This window comes from Branchiostoma belcheri, unplaced genomic scaffold (genome assembly GCF_001625305.1).
Source record: "Branchiostoma belcheri isolate BF01 breed outbred unplaced genomic scaffold, Haploidv18h27 scaffold92, whole genome shotgun sequence".
In the NCBI taxonomy this organism is placed as follows: domain Eukaryota; kingdom Metazoa; phylum Chordata; class Leptocardii; order Amphioxiformes; family Branchiostomatidae; genus Branchiostoma; species Branchiostoma belcheri.
The window spans coordinates 818,114-833,077 of record NW_017804598.1 but is presented as its reverse complement, the minus strand read 5'-3'; the positions used below and the strand labels follow the sequence as shown (position 1 = coordinate 833,077).

The 14,964-nt window shown below is 40.9% G+C and overlaps 2 protein-coding genes across 2 annotated transcripts in view; both read left to right on the top strand.

Moving 5' to 3' along the window:
* The first annotated feature begins 155 nt into the window (after nucleotides 1–155).
* Nucleotides 156–6,085, top strand: LOC109488166 (ena/VASP-like protein). Its single transcript, XM_019792325.1, has 8 exons — nucleotides 156–258; nucleotides 1,715–1,827; nucleotides 3,146–3,188; nucleotides 3,847–3,913; nucleotides 4,403–4,529; nucleotides 4,856–4,916; nucleotides 5,232–5,289; nucleotides 5,621–6,085. The coding sequence occupies exons 2-8, from the start codon at nucleotides 1,736–1,738 to the stop codon at nucleotides 5,659–5,661; spliced, it is 489 nt and encodes a 162-aa protein (XP_019647884.1). The 5' UTR covers nucleotides 156–258; nucleotides 1,715–1,735; the 3' UTR covers nucleotides 5,662–6,085.
* A 3,299-nt stretch (nucleotides 6,086–9,384) lies between these two features.
* Nucleotides 9,385–14,964, top strand: part of LOC109488145 (delta(14)-sterol reductase-like) — a 10,241-nt gene continuing 4,661 nt past the window's right edge. Inside the window, exons 1-5 of the mRNA XM_019792304.1 lie at nucleotides 9,385–9,505; nucleotides 11,572–11,747; nucleotides 13,373–13,696; nucleotides 13,970–14,302; nucleotides 14,774–14,832. Of these exons, the coding sequence (XP_019647863.1) occupies nucleotides 11,589–11,747; nucleotides 13,373–13,696; nucleotides 13,970–14,302; nucleotides 14,774–14,832 (875 nt within the window). The 5' untranslated portion in view covers nucleotides 9,385–9,505; nucleotides 11,572–11,588. The remainder of the gene's footprint in view (nucleotides 9,506–11,571; nucleotides 11,748–13,372; nucleotides 13,697–13,969; nucleotides 14,303–14,773; nucleotides 14,833–14,964) is intronic.

Here is a 14,964-nt window from a genome sequence, read left to right as displayed (position 1 = left end):
CACCTCAAGCCCCCACCACACCAGCCCCTCCCCCCTGCCCCTCCGGCACCACCAGCCCCTCCAACCCCACCCACCCAGCCTGCTGCGGGAGGGCACCCCTCCTCCCCCAGGCCCACCACCGCCCCCCAAGACTGGTCGGTCCCCCCACCCCCTCCCCCTCCCCCACCTCCCAACCTGGCTCCCAACACACCTCTAGGTGGAGGGGCAGGAGGACTGGCACAGGCTCTGGCAGCGGCCAAACTACGTAGAGTTTCAAGGGTAAGTTTCATAGACTTCACCATCTGTCTGATGCCTAATCTTGTAACTATAGAGAATTTCCACCTTCTATGTAATAAAGGTTAATACTACATGACTGGTGTATTCACTGTTCATAATGAGTTGAACAGGTAACAAAGAATGTTTGAAATGCATTATCCTCTACCAGTAGCAAGTATGTGTTGACTGGGACTGTTTTTTTGCCAGTGTTTACCATTATAGCAAAATTGATGTGAAATGGTTGTGGCTATGAGTCAGTGGATGTTGTTAAGAGCCAAGCATGCTTCTGCAGTGTATGGTCATCCTACCAACAGGGCACATGTGCCAAAATATGTGCATGTTGCATGTAACTTTGTTGATGTAAACAAGGCACAGCTTGATAAATACATAGAAATGTGGAAGGCGGTTAAAGGTAACCAAATTGGTTTGTACCTAATGTCCATATCATGTGTACACAACACTGGAAATTCCACTCAGAAATAGGGATCTTAAAAAGACACATGTATATTCTGTAGTTTGATATTGACTTTTGATATTGAAATTGAAGTTTAAGAGTGACTTTTTACTGTGGTTTGACTTTATTGTTTCATCGGAAGTCCAAACCAGTTGTCTACAGTAAGGCCATACAGTCTTAATTTTATGGATGACATCCTCTGACGACCCCCAAACTAGTGCGCGCGGGTGAATAAAAAAAAATCCGGCCAAAAATAAAAATGCTACTAAACCACAGGAATACATAGCTGGTATTGTGAATTTGCGGCAATACGACATATATACGTATACGACAATCCGGCACATGCTAGCTTTTTTCAGAATTTATCAATTGGCACTGTACGTATGTACTGAGTTCTTGAGTCGTGGAGCTTCAGTAGCCTAGGTGCCCAGCTCCGTATTGTCGCTGACTACCATGGACTACCCAGGCCTAGAGCCAGGTCAGAGCCTCGGTGGACGTGATCTTTTTTTTTTTTGATCTTTTTTTTTTTTAGAACAGGCGAAAATCCATAAAATTAAGTCAGTGTGGCCTAACTTAGGAAAATAAGGTTCTTGACACACAACCAAAATGGCCTTTACATGTACCTGGCTGATGTTTTGGTAACTGGCGTTGTGGCAAGGAGGCCATTTACTAAATGGTCCTGAAAAGTTACCAAAACTTCGCCCAGGTAAATGCCATGTAGGTTGTGTAATCAAGAACCTTACGTTCTACCTGAACAGTTGAGGTCAACCGTGTGAACACGTTTTTTTTTGTTGAACGTCTCTTTTAAGGTCATATTCGCGTATTAAGGATGGCAATCATGACATCCTGTCTGTAATTCTCACCTTGTTTTGTCAAAAAAGGTGTTGTCTGCAATGGACAATATTCTGATGCACCATTGACCAAACATCCAGGTTTCGCTCAGATGAAGTTCGAGTACATACTGCTGACATGCTAACAGTGTGTGAACTGTTTTGTACCTGACAGTCGGACAGTGATGCAGATAACATGTCTCCGGCGGAGAAGGCTCGGTCCAGCGGCGGGGTGCCGGCCATACCCGGGGGCATGATGGACGAGATGGCCGCCAGGCTAGCACAAAGGTCAGAACTACACGCCCTTCAATCTGTTAGCAGCAGTTCTTGTCATAATCATCGTTTGGAAATAATGCTCTAACAAACACTTAACTGTACATTGCTGGTCAGTGCCATTCAGTTACTGTACTCTAATCATATCTCATACTAACATGCATAAAAAGTCACTCATTTTGTTTGACATATGAAAAACTTAGATGACAGATTATTGTCATGTAACTCATCATGTTACTAATTTTTTCTACACTTATGCATAGACTCACCTGTAATAAAGCTGGAATTGTATGGTCATAGACATAGAAAGTGCAGAATTTAAAGCAATAACACATTGTTTTGTTGAAATGCATTGATGTTTAATTTGTCTTTTTTGTACAGTAGATTTTGACTGCATTTGTTATGTATATTTAATCAAGCCTGTTGCATCTCCAGTAGCAGTCTTACGGTATTTTTGGTTTGTTGTCCTGTCTTTTTGTGTTCAAGGTGACGCCCATAAAACAACAACACTCAAAGGTTCCTTTTTTTGTTTCCCCCTCCCTTCTCCTCTCCCTGTGTCTTAGACTGGCAAAGTTTGAGTCTGATTGGTAAGCTAGGAGAACAGAAATGGTATTTCCAGACTTCTATTTATCATTTGCTAGCCTAACACTATGTGTGCTATCAGGTATGTTGTCAGAAAGTTGGTTTTGTTAGCTAGGGGAGTTTGGCATGTTACCCACAATGCATCACACAGCACACTACTTTTGACTATATATATATATATATAGTATGAACTAGCTTATTGTTCCTATCCCAAATTCCTTTGCCTGAGTATGACTTTCTCCTTTCTTTAAAGAAATTCGACTGATCAACTAAATTTCACCTGATTCTTTGATCCATAACCCTGCCATTCTGAGTGAGGCATACTAATAGAAATGTATGATGGGATCAGATATACAACAAATCTAGATTTTTTTGTTTTAGCTTCCAAAAGTTTGAAATGCATGGTTAGAAGTCAGTTGTAGTTACCATGAGAGCAGCCAAATAACCAGATATGTCACAAACCATTAATCAGAAAACACTGTGGAAGTCAATGAAATAAACAAGTTACCACAGGCTTGATTTATATTTAAAAGCCCAGTTTCTGGAAAGTCTGGTTTTTATATCTCCTCCTCACTGTTAGCTAGTCGCTGCCCTTCGACCTTTGTGCCTCCTTTGTGTGTTCTTGTTTCTTGGGATTTTCAGTATTCTTTACTTTGATTTATTCACCACCTTTTTGCTTTCATGCTCAGCACTAACAATGTGAAATATTCCATCTCCGTCAATTAAAAAACTGTTTGTCTATCTCTTGCAGGCGTGCTGCACAGAATGTGAGTATCAACCCTGAGCGTCGAATGGTGGGTCCATTTTTACGATTTGACTGGTGACATGGTGGCTCTGACTATCTCTATCCATTCTACGTCATCTTCTGAATCCTACAATTCTTCTTCTTTGACACACTACAATGTCATTTGTGGTGTCCTCTGTGTCCTGTTAACCTATGATCCATGTCTTTGTCAGAGAGTGTTAACTTCATTAACTACCTGTCAATCAAGCTAATCTGACAGATCCAGGTTACTTGCTGTTGATGGACAACTCACATCAATCTTTTCTGTGAACTGTCAGTCACAGCTTTTTCCTGTAAAAAATAAAACAATTTTAAGTCTTCTTTAATTTATACAATCTGTCACAGTTACAAGTTTGTATTGTTAGTTTAGATTGTGTTACCATCAGCGTTTTTGAGTCAGTAAGTTTTAAAAACTACCTCAAAGTTCTGCGTTAAGATTTCAAACATACTGATAATGATATGGTTGCATGACTTGGCGACTGTGTAAGATCATGATACTAATACAATGTGTATAGAAAAAAAGTTACATGTAAAGCAGTTTGACAGCTTTTCTGTTGCTATGAGAAGAAGAGAAAGTAGAAACTCATAATTTGCATAAAACCTAGCAGTAGCCTGAATTGTTATCTACTTGTCCTACACTGTGTGGAATCTTCCCTGTCCCACTGTAGCAGAAAGAGCAAGAGGAGGGAGGAGGAGATGCCAAGTCTTCACCCAACGCAAAGGTTAACAGCACAGGTCAGCACGTCTCAAAACTCAAACTTACATTGAAATCAATATGGCAATCAGGTACATGTACACCAGTAAATTGTGTTGACTTTCACACCTAACACTGTGACTGATACTTTTGCCAGTTATGATACATTAAAAACATAATCATAATGCCATAATTATAATTGATAAGATTTAGATACACATGTAGATACAGTACATAAGACAAGGGTGTATGGGCCTTAATCGAAAGTAGACAAGCTGTGTGTGGGACTGTCTTTTTGTTATGGCTAGGACTGTGCATGATGTACTAAATGACTAATAAACTAGTGGATGAAGCAACTGCTAGGTATCTAATACCAGCTCAGAAAAGAAAAAGACATAGTCATGCGTTCAAGTACTAGAGTTATCAACCAAGAATTGAGGTGTTAAAAAACTATACACAGGTACATGTAATTGTAGATTTGAACTCGCAGCCACCAAGTACAGTACTGATGTTTGTATTCCTATGTCCAGATGCAAAGGGCAGGCCATGGGAGAACAGGTCTCCCAACAAGTTTGGAGCAACAGGCAGGAGTGAAAGTACTAACGGCTCCAACAAGGGCCCCACCAACGGTGGCAGTCAGTCTCCCAAGTTTGCCAGGTATTCTCAGAGGCGTTTGTTCTTTGCTGTGTAGAACTAGAGATTCCTTTATAATTATAGGATTGTCCTTTCCCCTTTCCTTGTTTTCTCTACTGGCAACTCATGGGCTTGCTGTACTATTTATTTGCTTTGTTTGTTTCTGAGGACAGTTATTCTAAAAAGTGTGAATGGATCTCTCCAGTTGTTGGTGGTGGGTAGGCATTTGGCTAAGGAACAAGAGATGGGAAAGCTCTGGGTTGTTGAAGTTTTAACATTGCCGTATGTGTACATACACATGTACAAACATGTGAAATGTAATAAACTCCCTTTTCCCCTTAACCAATCAGGACGTCTTCTGTAAACGGAGGGTCGCCACCTCTGGAAGGAGACCTAGACAGATTGAAACAGGTCAGTCTTACCTTGTGTGCAGATTTCTACCACTTGTACCAGTGTGATAGTCCATTGCAAACATAGATACCTTATGATGCGCTTCATTCCTACTACAGGCTTAAATTTACATCAGTGACCACGCTACATAGTTGAGTCTACATCAGAACCACCTGGTTGTTGTGGCCACTTTTTGGTGGCCGTTATTTTTTATCCGTTCCATTGGATTTTATTTAAGTTACAGAAGGATGCTTAGACCTGGTGAGGTGTAAACATATTGCCATAAAGTTTGTTGAGAGGCTCTTGTTGATACATTGTTTTGTATTTTCCATATAGGAAATTCTGGCAGAAGTGAGGAAAGAAGTGAGCAAAATGAAAGAAGAAATAATTGATGGTAAGTAAACTATAGCTACATGTACATGTACCATGTTGGTATGTTCCTCTGTAAGGTATAATTGGAACTCAAAGTTGGTAAAAGTTTCTGATGTCATTTGTTCCACTCTGTGATATAATCCAAAAGAAAACACTGTAACTAGACATAACTACACCATGTAACTAACATATTTCTTTGGTCTATTGGTGATCTACTTCAGTTATTTGTGATACTGTACAAGGTAAGCTATAGTACACACGTCAAGGTGTTCTAATAATACATGTAATAGATGAGGACAAGTGCGGTGGCCTGTAGGCAGATATGATTGTGAAGTTTCTGTCTTTCCCTCCAGCAATAAGGCAAGAAATCAGGGCAGAATTCAACAGGCGATAGACCAGAGAATGACACAAGTGAAGAAAAGGCAAAATGAAGAGGAGGAGGAGGAGGAGAGTACACAGCAGTGAACTGATGGGGGCAGCTCATTGGTCTGTTCTCACAGGATGGAGCAGGGCATTGTGGGAACCATCTCTAAGAGATGACACATTAAATACAGAGGTGGTTGCTGTACCCCGTAAAAACTCCCTGGGGCTTAGATAGCTATTTCATGGGTAAGCTTGGCCTTACCCTAATTTTGTAGTTAATTACAGAAAGACAGTCGGGACATTCAGGTGTAGAAATCAAACGGTGGTTCCTAGAAATTTTGTTGTAGAAGTCTTAAACCATCTCCCTCGACTGAATGTGCTGTTGCCCTGTCCAACATGTTTTAGGCTGGAAGCCATGGTGTCTTTTATCTGCCACCAGGAAGACTGTAGACAAATCCAGTTACTTCATACATACCAGTGACCAAGATTTTGGTTATTGTGTTACACATGAGCCGAGATAAACAAATTGTCCTTCCATGAGCCTGCCATTGCCACTGACCCGCATGACGTGGTTTGCCAAGCTGCAGTTCGGAGTGCCTTTTGTTGTTTCTGCTCCTGCAGGTCATTTTTGCAGCTCCATTTGTTCAACCATACATGATACTACAGTTCCAATTAGATGTACCACAGTGTTCCCAAACATTAGTGCCCACCTGTACAGTCCACACAGTATCTCTACTGACGGCCCAATGCTCTTTCAGATGCAACGCTGACAGAAATGGCCTGTGTACATTCATGTATTTTAACAATGCTTTCAAACGTAATTACCCAAATGTACTTTAGCGGTACTAGGATATTGATTGGTTAATTGGGATAGATCTTCAAATGATAATTTGCCATAGATATGTTTCTAGCTACCAGTAATCATTCATAGGTAATTGTGGAAGGCTGCTTTACTGCATTGTATTTTAGTTGCTGAAAGTGTTACTCGGGTGTTTTAAGTTGCTGGGTGAATACATAGATCCCAGATTAGTGTATACATGTAGATAGGAAATTAGTGATTTATCTTGACTTACGGCTTCCTTGCTATTGCATGGCAAAATTTCGCTTCCAAAAGCTGATGACCTTGCCTAGTGGCATTCTGGCTATATGTCATTATTAAGAAGTTGGTGGTTATTCTTGTTGCCACATACACTTTAAAATGTCTGTAATTATCAGGACAAATAAGTATCTATCTGGAAGAGAACACAAAGTCATAAGTAGACTTCCACCTAATTAAGTTTCAATCTGTGTTTTACTCCCACCGTATATTGTGATGCCTTTTTGTATTATATTTGTAGATGTGAGAATACTCATTCATTAGCTAGTGTTAAGGAAGCAATTTACAAAACATATTTTTGTGTACTGTTATTTCAGCAATTTTTCCCCAAGAGTGATCCATGCACAATCATTTCCTACCCCCACTATAGCCCATATTTGTACATTTGTATGTATCTTTCAGCTTTGTTGATTAAGGCCTTTTATTCTTGAGAATTCATGTTTTTTGTAGGATAAGTTGTATTTTTCATAGCCAGGCCATAAACTTACTTATTTGAGTCTAATCCTCAACATAACTTGCTGCTTCTTTCTAGAATCCCTGGTAAAAGAAATGACAAAACTGGTACCCACCGGAACAGTATTGCATAAAACTAAGTATGGCATGGACATAATTGCCAAAGGATTTGCCTCACAACTTGGATGTGAATGGAAGGATGTGGTTTTCTACCTCCTGACCATCCTTGGGACTGGCTGTACTTACACAACACTCTGGGAGGTTAGGCTAATGTATGGTAGGTTGTGGAGTGTTAGCAGTGGGTAGGAGAGTCTTGATCGATTTTGTCAGTTTGTCACAAACTTCTAGTGACAAGATGGAAGCCTTTACAACTATCAGCCGGTAAGCAAAATTTTAAGCGAAATTTGCAATCATGATCAGCTCTTATGCTGGACTGAAAATTTGAGTTGCTATTCCATCTGTTGACAAGATGTGAGGAAAAGCTATTTGGTGTTGCAGAGTGAAGGAAGAGTATCCTGTCACAGCCGTCAGAATGATGTCATTGAAATCCCCCATTTGTCATCCTTGATGTGATCCTGTTGTTAACACCATTGTTATGGAGAAGAATCATGCAATGTTGAGGAAAATTGTTGCAAAGATGAAGCAGTGTGTAGGTGACCCACCAAGACTGGAGGAATCGGAGTCTAGGTATTGTACATGTACAGTAGCAGGTGTCTTTTCCACTGAATTCTTTACACACAGTTCTCCATGTTGGATATGCTCAACTACTCCCATTTCTGTGGAGGGCTGCAGTTTATTTAATTCCTTTGTGAATTGGAAGAGTTTTTATCCAAAGCCACAGTGATGGAATATGAGTATTGACACCTTTTCTGGTACCAGTGTACCATGTTAAACACGCTGATTTGCGCTATAATATCATATTTTCCAGGCAAACAAAAAGACTTCAGTCTCTACAAAAGGATACCTATCCAGATACACCCGTAGAGGTGGAGCATAAAAAGTTATCCAGATATGGAGGACAAAAACATTTTTGGGGTTCTCTTAAATGTGGATACGGTTCTCAATTGACCTGCCAGAAAGGTACTGGTACTTTCTGATATCCCCCGGTATTAAGATACTGGATGGTACAGTCAAGAAGGTTTGATTTTAAACCTCCTTGGTACAGTCAATACCAGTAACTCGAAATGGACTGTAAAAAATCTTCATGGTAGAGCACAATTTTCTCAGAACGAACAGGGAAAAGAAAATGCTCTCAACATGTCAATCAGTGTAAAAGTGCACAGTCTGACATTTTTTTCTACCAGAAAGGTCCCAAACAGAAGAGAAGTACCCCTTTTTGTTTCCATGTGGGTATGGTTACCTATGAGGATTGAACATGTTCATTTTTTTGTTCCTTGGCATCCTGCAAAAAATACATGCTTCATTTCTGTGTGATTCATCTGTAAATGTCTACTTAGGCTCTCTAACATAACTATGCGGTAGTTTTAAATGTGAGAAGAAGACAGCTGTGCTGTCAGGTCTCATTTCTGTTTGTTGTGTTTCCTTCAAAAATACCTGACCATCCACCTGCCCTCCCTGGACTCACCAGCACTCAATTTCCAACTCAAAATATCATCAGTGTGGCTTGTCGATGGAAACCAGAAAAGGACCCAGATCACTTCTGTTTGGCAGAAGTATGGCTATGGGCCATTTTTCTACCATTTTTATTAATAGCTGTTATTATTTCTTCTTCATTGATAATCTATATGTGCAGTGTACTTCAACATTTTGTACTAATGCCAATACCAATAAACTGCATGGAGATCCTGCTGTATGTTGTGTTTTGACTGTGTCCATACCCTGTAAGAAATACCAACCATCATGCATTGAATGAGGAAGTTCATATAACGTTTAATAGATAATTGCATCAATTATGATGATATTTGGGGATTTTTCCGGATTGCCAGCCAGCCCTCCAAGCAGATCTTTTGGTGGCTGGAAAGACATGATTGGTGTCAAAATGGTAACTGTCTGGCTAATGGATATATGATTCTGCCTTTGCGTCCACCAAAAGATCTGCTTGGAGATTACAGTGCATGTACCCACCGTACTTAGTTGTAAATACCCCCTTCGTCTTCAATGGTCTAGCCCAACTAGAAGTCATAAGTTCAAATCGGTTATATAGCCAATCAGCGATCAGTATTTTGACGAAATTATCGTTCGACCAATTAGAGCGCTTCCCGCCCATCGCCCGCGAAGAAGTCGTTACGCTAAAGGACAAAGCGTAAATTTGGTAGGTTCGCAGATCTCTGCTGTGTAAAAGTCGGATTTTTCTGCAGTTTCCAAGGTAAGTTGTATCTTGACCTCATTATGTTCATAACTGGATCCGCTACATTCAATACTTTGCATACTGATCCATTTTATAACAGCTTGTTGCCTATGAAAGTGATCGATGTGGGCAACCACGCCATGATAAAAATTGCAAACAACACATTTGGCCAGAAAAAAAGCCACATGCCACACGTTTCCTTCCGTATGTCCGATCGTGGTTACCGGAAGTTCTGTGGTGTTTGCAGATAACACCACATGTCACGAATAATCTGTTATTCTACGAATAGTCCAATTTGTTTGCTCGGTAAACTTGTCAGGTGTGTAGCGTCCCCGGTACTAGTACTAGTACTACATCGTGTCCTTGTACCCTGGCTACTCTCCAAGCAGAGGTTGGTGGGGGAAGATCGTCACCGTTTTATATATGCCTCGTTTTTTTTTGTCGCCCCCCACCCGTTGGGTGGGGGGCGACAAAAAAAAAAACGAGGCATATATAAAACGGTGACGATCTTCCCCCACCAACCTCTGCTTGGAGAGTACCCTGGCCTGGACGAGGTCGGCTGGACTGACAGTCTGTAACAAGATCCCTTCCTTTTCTTCTGACTTTCCCACTGGTAAATTCTCACCATTTTGAATGAAAAAGAAGGAAAAACAAAATTATGATTTTGTGTTCAATTGTGATTCCAAGTACAGTATGTAAGTTTTGGTGGCCACCATGAGAAACATACTGGGACGTTTACTTTTGTGTACTTTGTAACTGCACTTAGCGTGTCTTTGTTGTTTGAAAACGTCTTGCAAGAAGCGTGAGGTTGTGTACGTTGTCGAGGCGGGCAAATACAAAAGGCTGATCTATCGCACAATGTAGAGCAAATACAAGACAACACAGGACATCTTGTCTTGTCTTTTGTCGTATCGTGGGACTACCAAGAGTAAAGTAGTAGACACATATATAGCGCCATGGCTTGTCAAATCCTGTTTGTCCTGAATACTAGTAACAACCCACTGGAATGTCCACAAACGGGGATGGAATTTTTCAGGCTGCTTAATAATTGCACGCCTAAGGCTTTCCATAAAGTTGCCTTGCGAGCACCGAGTTTTGCTATAAATCCTAAAGTTTATCAGTCCGTAACCAGTCAACCTGGGCCAACTGGTCAACTGTAATCACTTGGCTTGTCCTAGAAGAAATCGGAGTTGGAGATCATTATTAACTTCATTGCACCACTTATTTAATTTAGAGAAACACAAAATTGCAGGTTTATGTGTTGTTGATGTAAAAGAGACATACACTAAGTAACAGTAATTGATTTATGACTCTGACCTACCAGCTACTGAATGCCAGCCTTCCCACCCATCCTGAAAAATAGATACTAGTAATTTTTGACTTTTGGGAAATTTGTGTTTATAAACTTACACTTACATTACAAGTTACAGCCAACTTATGTTATAGTCTGTCAGAAGTGGGCGTGTTGTGTGGTATGTCTGGACAATGTGTTCATTCAGTTGAGAAATCAGATGGATTGTCTATCAGTGGGCCTAGTGCCCAGCAGCACTCTGGAAATTGAAACCAGATTGACCTGAATACTGTACCCTGTTGCCATGGTAACAATACCCATGAGCAGATGTTAGGAAGGAAGATTGTAACATTCCTTTGGTCATTGGGTTTGAAACTAGTAGTTTGACCCTCGTTATGTTTCTGTTTGATTATACTGCAGTTATTAAATAGAAACAGTGGCAAGATTATTTTGTGTGAAAGTGACCACATGAGCAAATTGGATCTGGAAGTAGAATAGGATGGATAATTTCCAGAGTCCAGACTACATCTACTTAGTACATGTATGTGCGGTAGAGGAGTAAAACTTTGATTTTACCTACCAGTAGCCAGTAATTCTAAGGTCAGGCAGGCAGTGGATGCTCCGAACAAAAAGTATGAATAGACAACTGAACACAACAGTGTTTGGAAATGTGACCATAGCACAAGTCAGACTAAGTCTTAAAATGTTATTAAGTCTTCTAATTTTGGCTTTGTACAGCCTGGAAACACACTGCTTCAATAAAACACCAAATCTACATTTGCTTTGTTGACAGGAGGGAAGGATATCGCCATGTCCCGACGTCACGATGCAGGCCAGACTGTCATGGCCAAGTGGCCAGGCAGCCACCTGTGGTTCCACGCCAAGGTGCTGAAGACTCTGGACGGGGACAGGTACATGGTCAGGTTTGAGGAGGGCACAGAGGAGGAGGTCGATGCCCACCATGTGTTGGTGAGTACCGTAGATCGGGAAATTTGTGGGTGGCTTCATGTTTTGAGGTTCTTTGAACATCTGCTCTGTCTTGCATTGAATGTTGTTTCAGCCACAAACACGGCAAACACCTCAATTTACAGTAGTTTGTTGGTTCTTTGATCTGATTTTTAAAATTTATGGTGCTTGTAAAAGGGTACGTGTTGATTGTGATAGAGATAAGATTTATAGTCACACAGTCCAAAGACTGAAAAAATAATACAATGTATTTAGTTATTCTAAAAAGCTAACCTGGTGTCAAAATCACGATACGACGATCATGTATTTTGTATTTCCATTGTACAGAATTGTATCAACCATGAACTTCAGACACAGCAAAAACCTCCTTTTCCTTCGTACCTCAAAATAAAATCCACTGCGAAAGTAAATGCATTCACCTTAGTATCCAGTGTTTAACTTTTAGACATAGACACATGTCAAAATGCATTAATTTTTAAACCTAACTCGCCCTGCGTGTTGACATATTTGGGATTATGTCTTTCAAAACAATGAGTAAGTGGAACACTAGCATGACATGGCTCCCAGTGGTAGTACAATCAAATTATTTTTACTTGGTGGAAGTGTTGATTTAGCTTGTCCGGATCATCATTATGGCAAACCATACTGGTAAAGGCTGTATCTAATCACAAAAGGGGGTAATTTAACCCATTGGCATCTGCTCATTAGGTCTAATAAACATCAGAAACATTTTATGGTTCATTGCTGACCAAATGAGGCAGAAACAATTTGGTGTTCCCTTCAATTGAATGATTATAAGACAGCTGGTAAAACAAATATGACTTTTGCTAATTCAGTAGTTTCTATCAATGATTGTGTAACCACTAAACCAGTCATTGTCCTGGTATGGAAAATACCGGTACATGTACTAGTAAGTGGCACAATCCAAGGACTTTGCCCTTTGGTCCACTGTAAATAAAGACCAGCATACAAATCTTTGGGAGGGGAGCTATTTATCAGAGGACTTCAATACCAAATTGACAAGAGTAGATTTCTTAAAGAACAAGTGATATGACAAGTGAAAGTTGCCATTCTAACAAAGTATTACTTCCTTATCAATAATGACAAAGAGAAGGACAAAACAAATTTATAAATCTTGTGAAACAACCCCATTGTGAAATGGTATGATCCTTGTCCACAGACAGTGGTGTGATGTGTTACTTACATGACGTGATGCCTCAGTTCTAACTACACGTGTACTGCAGGATAGTATTAAGTGTTCAGGTCATATTCTTTTTTACTGCAACTAAGGTGTAGGAAAATTTGTCTTACGAAGGTAACTCCTTTATATTATTTCCATGTCGCTACCGCAAGTAAATACCATTTTAATTTGATTGATAAGATTAATACTAATATAAGGACAATGTGGAATATTTAATGGTAATTAATGCCCATATGCTTCACTGATGTAGTCATGTCTATTTGTCCTTCGGGGTACTTTGAATCTTGTCCACGTTTAGCTCCAAACATACAAATATTCACTCCTTGATTTGCTAGTAATTGTTCTGTCTGTTATGTGATCACAGTTATATGCTGCTGAAAACAGTCATGGATGGTGATTTTATATGGTCTTTTCTTGTTTCTTTTAGTCGGAATCCTACTTCAGCAGGTCAGGTTCCAAAAGTCCCTCTCGTCGACGCTCACGGTCAAGGTCACGAGGACGCTCGCCGGGACGAACCCCCAGGAGACGGTCAAAAAGCCCTGCAATAAAGACCCCAAAAGTCGCCAAGGCCAACTCATCCAGGACCCCGCGAGGACGTAAGGCATCTCCTGAGAAGGCCAAGTCCTCACCAGCAGTCAAAATCACGCCTGAGGCTAAGGAGAAGTCTAGCCCGGAGCCTAAGGCCAAATCTTCTCCTGAACCCAAGGCAACATCCACCCCTGCCAAGATTACCAAGATGGAGGTCAAAAAGGTAAAGGTTCTTGTGTAAATTATCTAGAAGGTGTTTCCCACACTTACCTCTTCTAATTCTGTCAATATATTTTCACATTTTGCATCCAGACATTGCAAAGAAAGCCAGAAATCCCTACTTGGCCAAAGTCTACTGTTGTTTCAGTCAGCGCAGAGTTCTGGTAGAGTCTAAAGTCTGCCCACAGAAAGGTCATAGTCTACACAATGTCTCGTGTGCATTCAGATGTGGTATGGAAGGTAACATGTGAAGTTTCCTGTACTTTACCCTCCCCAGGTTGTTGAACAGAAGAGTGAAGTAGTCCACAGGTATGCCACTCGCTCCAGCACCAACAAGGAACTGGTCCCTGGCCTGGACATAAAGCCTGGTCCTGTACCTAAGACCAACGAGCGCGAGTTTGGCGGTCCCGTCGGTACGTTCCTCATGACGTTCCTCCTGCCAGCCACGGTGCTGTACCTGTACGGCGTGTGTAACAAGGCCCACTGTGACCTGGTGTTCGTGCCACACCTCCCCAAGACGCTGGATGCCTACTTCAGCACAAACGCTGCGCTGGTGTTCCTGGGCTGGTTCCTCTTCCAGGCTCTGATCTACATGCTTCCCATCGGACGGGTGAGTTTGCACAACCTAGATTTAGCTTTTGCTTTAAGCCATACTGATTTTATTGTATGTGATCATAACATCCCCTCAGCACCCCTAAACTGATATGAGCATGTGAGGAATAAAAAGTTGAGCAAAAAGAGTTGATGGTGCAAGTGTCAATTCGAGCCCTGCTTCCCTTCCTCTGGCATCTTCTTTTCCTTTTGACCAAAGAAACATTTTGGTGGGGGTGGGGGGCGAATCGGAAGAAAACTTATGCATACATAAGTCAAGTCAGTGTGGCCTTAGTAACTCTACAGCCAATCAGATTCTCTGCTGAGATTGAGAAATCACACCTCTTGCGATCTTACTCACATGCCACTACAAGAAATTAGTCATTTTTATTTTATGCACTTCAACATATGGTAGCATATTTGAGATCGAGACAAAATCATGATAAAGACAACAAGCAAAAGTGATTCCAACCTTTTTTCCTTTCCACAGTTAGCTGACGGTGTGCCCCTGAGGGATGGACGGATGCTGAAGTACAGAATCAATGGTGGGTCATAAGATTATGGATTTTCACTAGCTAACAAGACACTATTTTTAAACTGGTTGAGTGTTTGGATCAGGTAGAAAATAATAAAACTGTACAACAAGGCAGTCGCATTCACTCATTTTTCCGAATGTTTTCC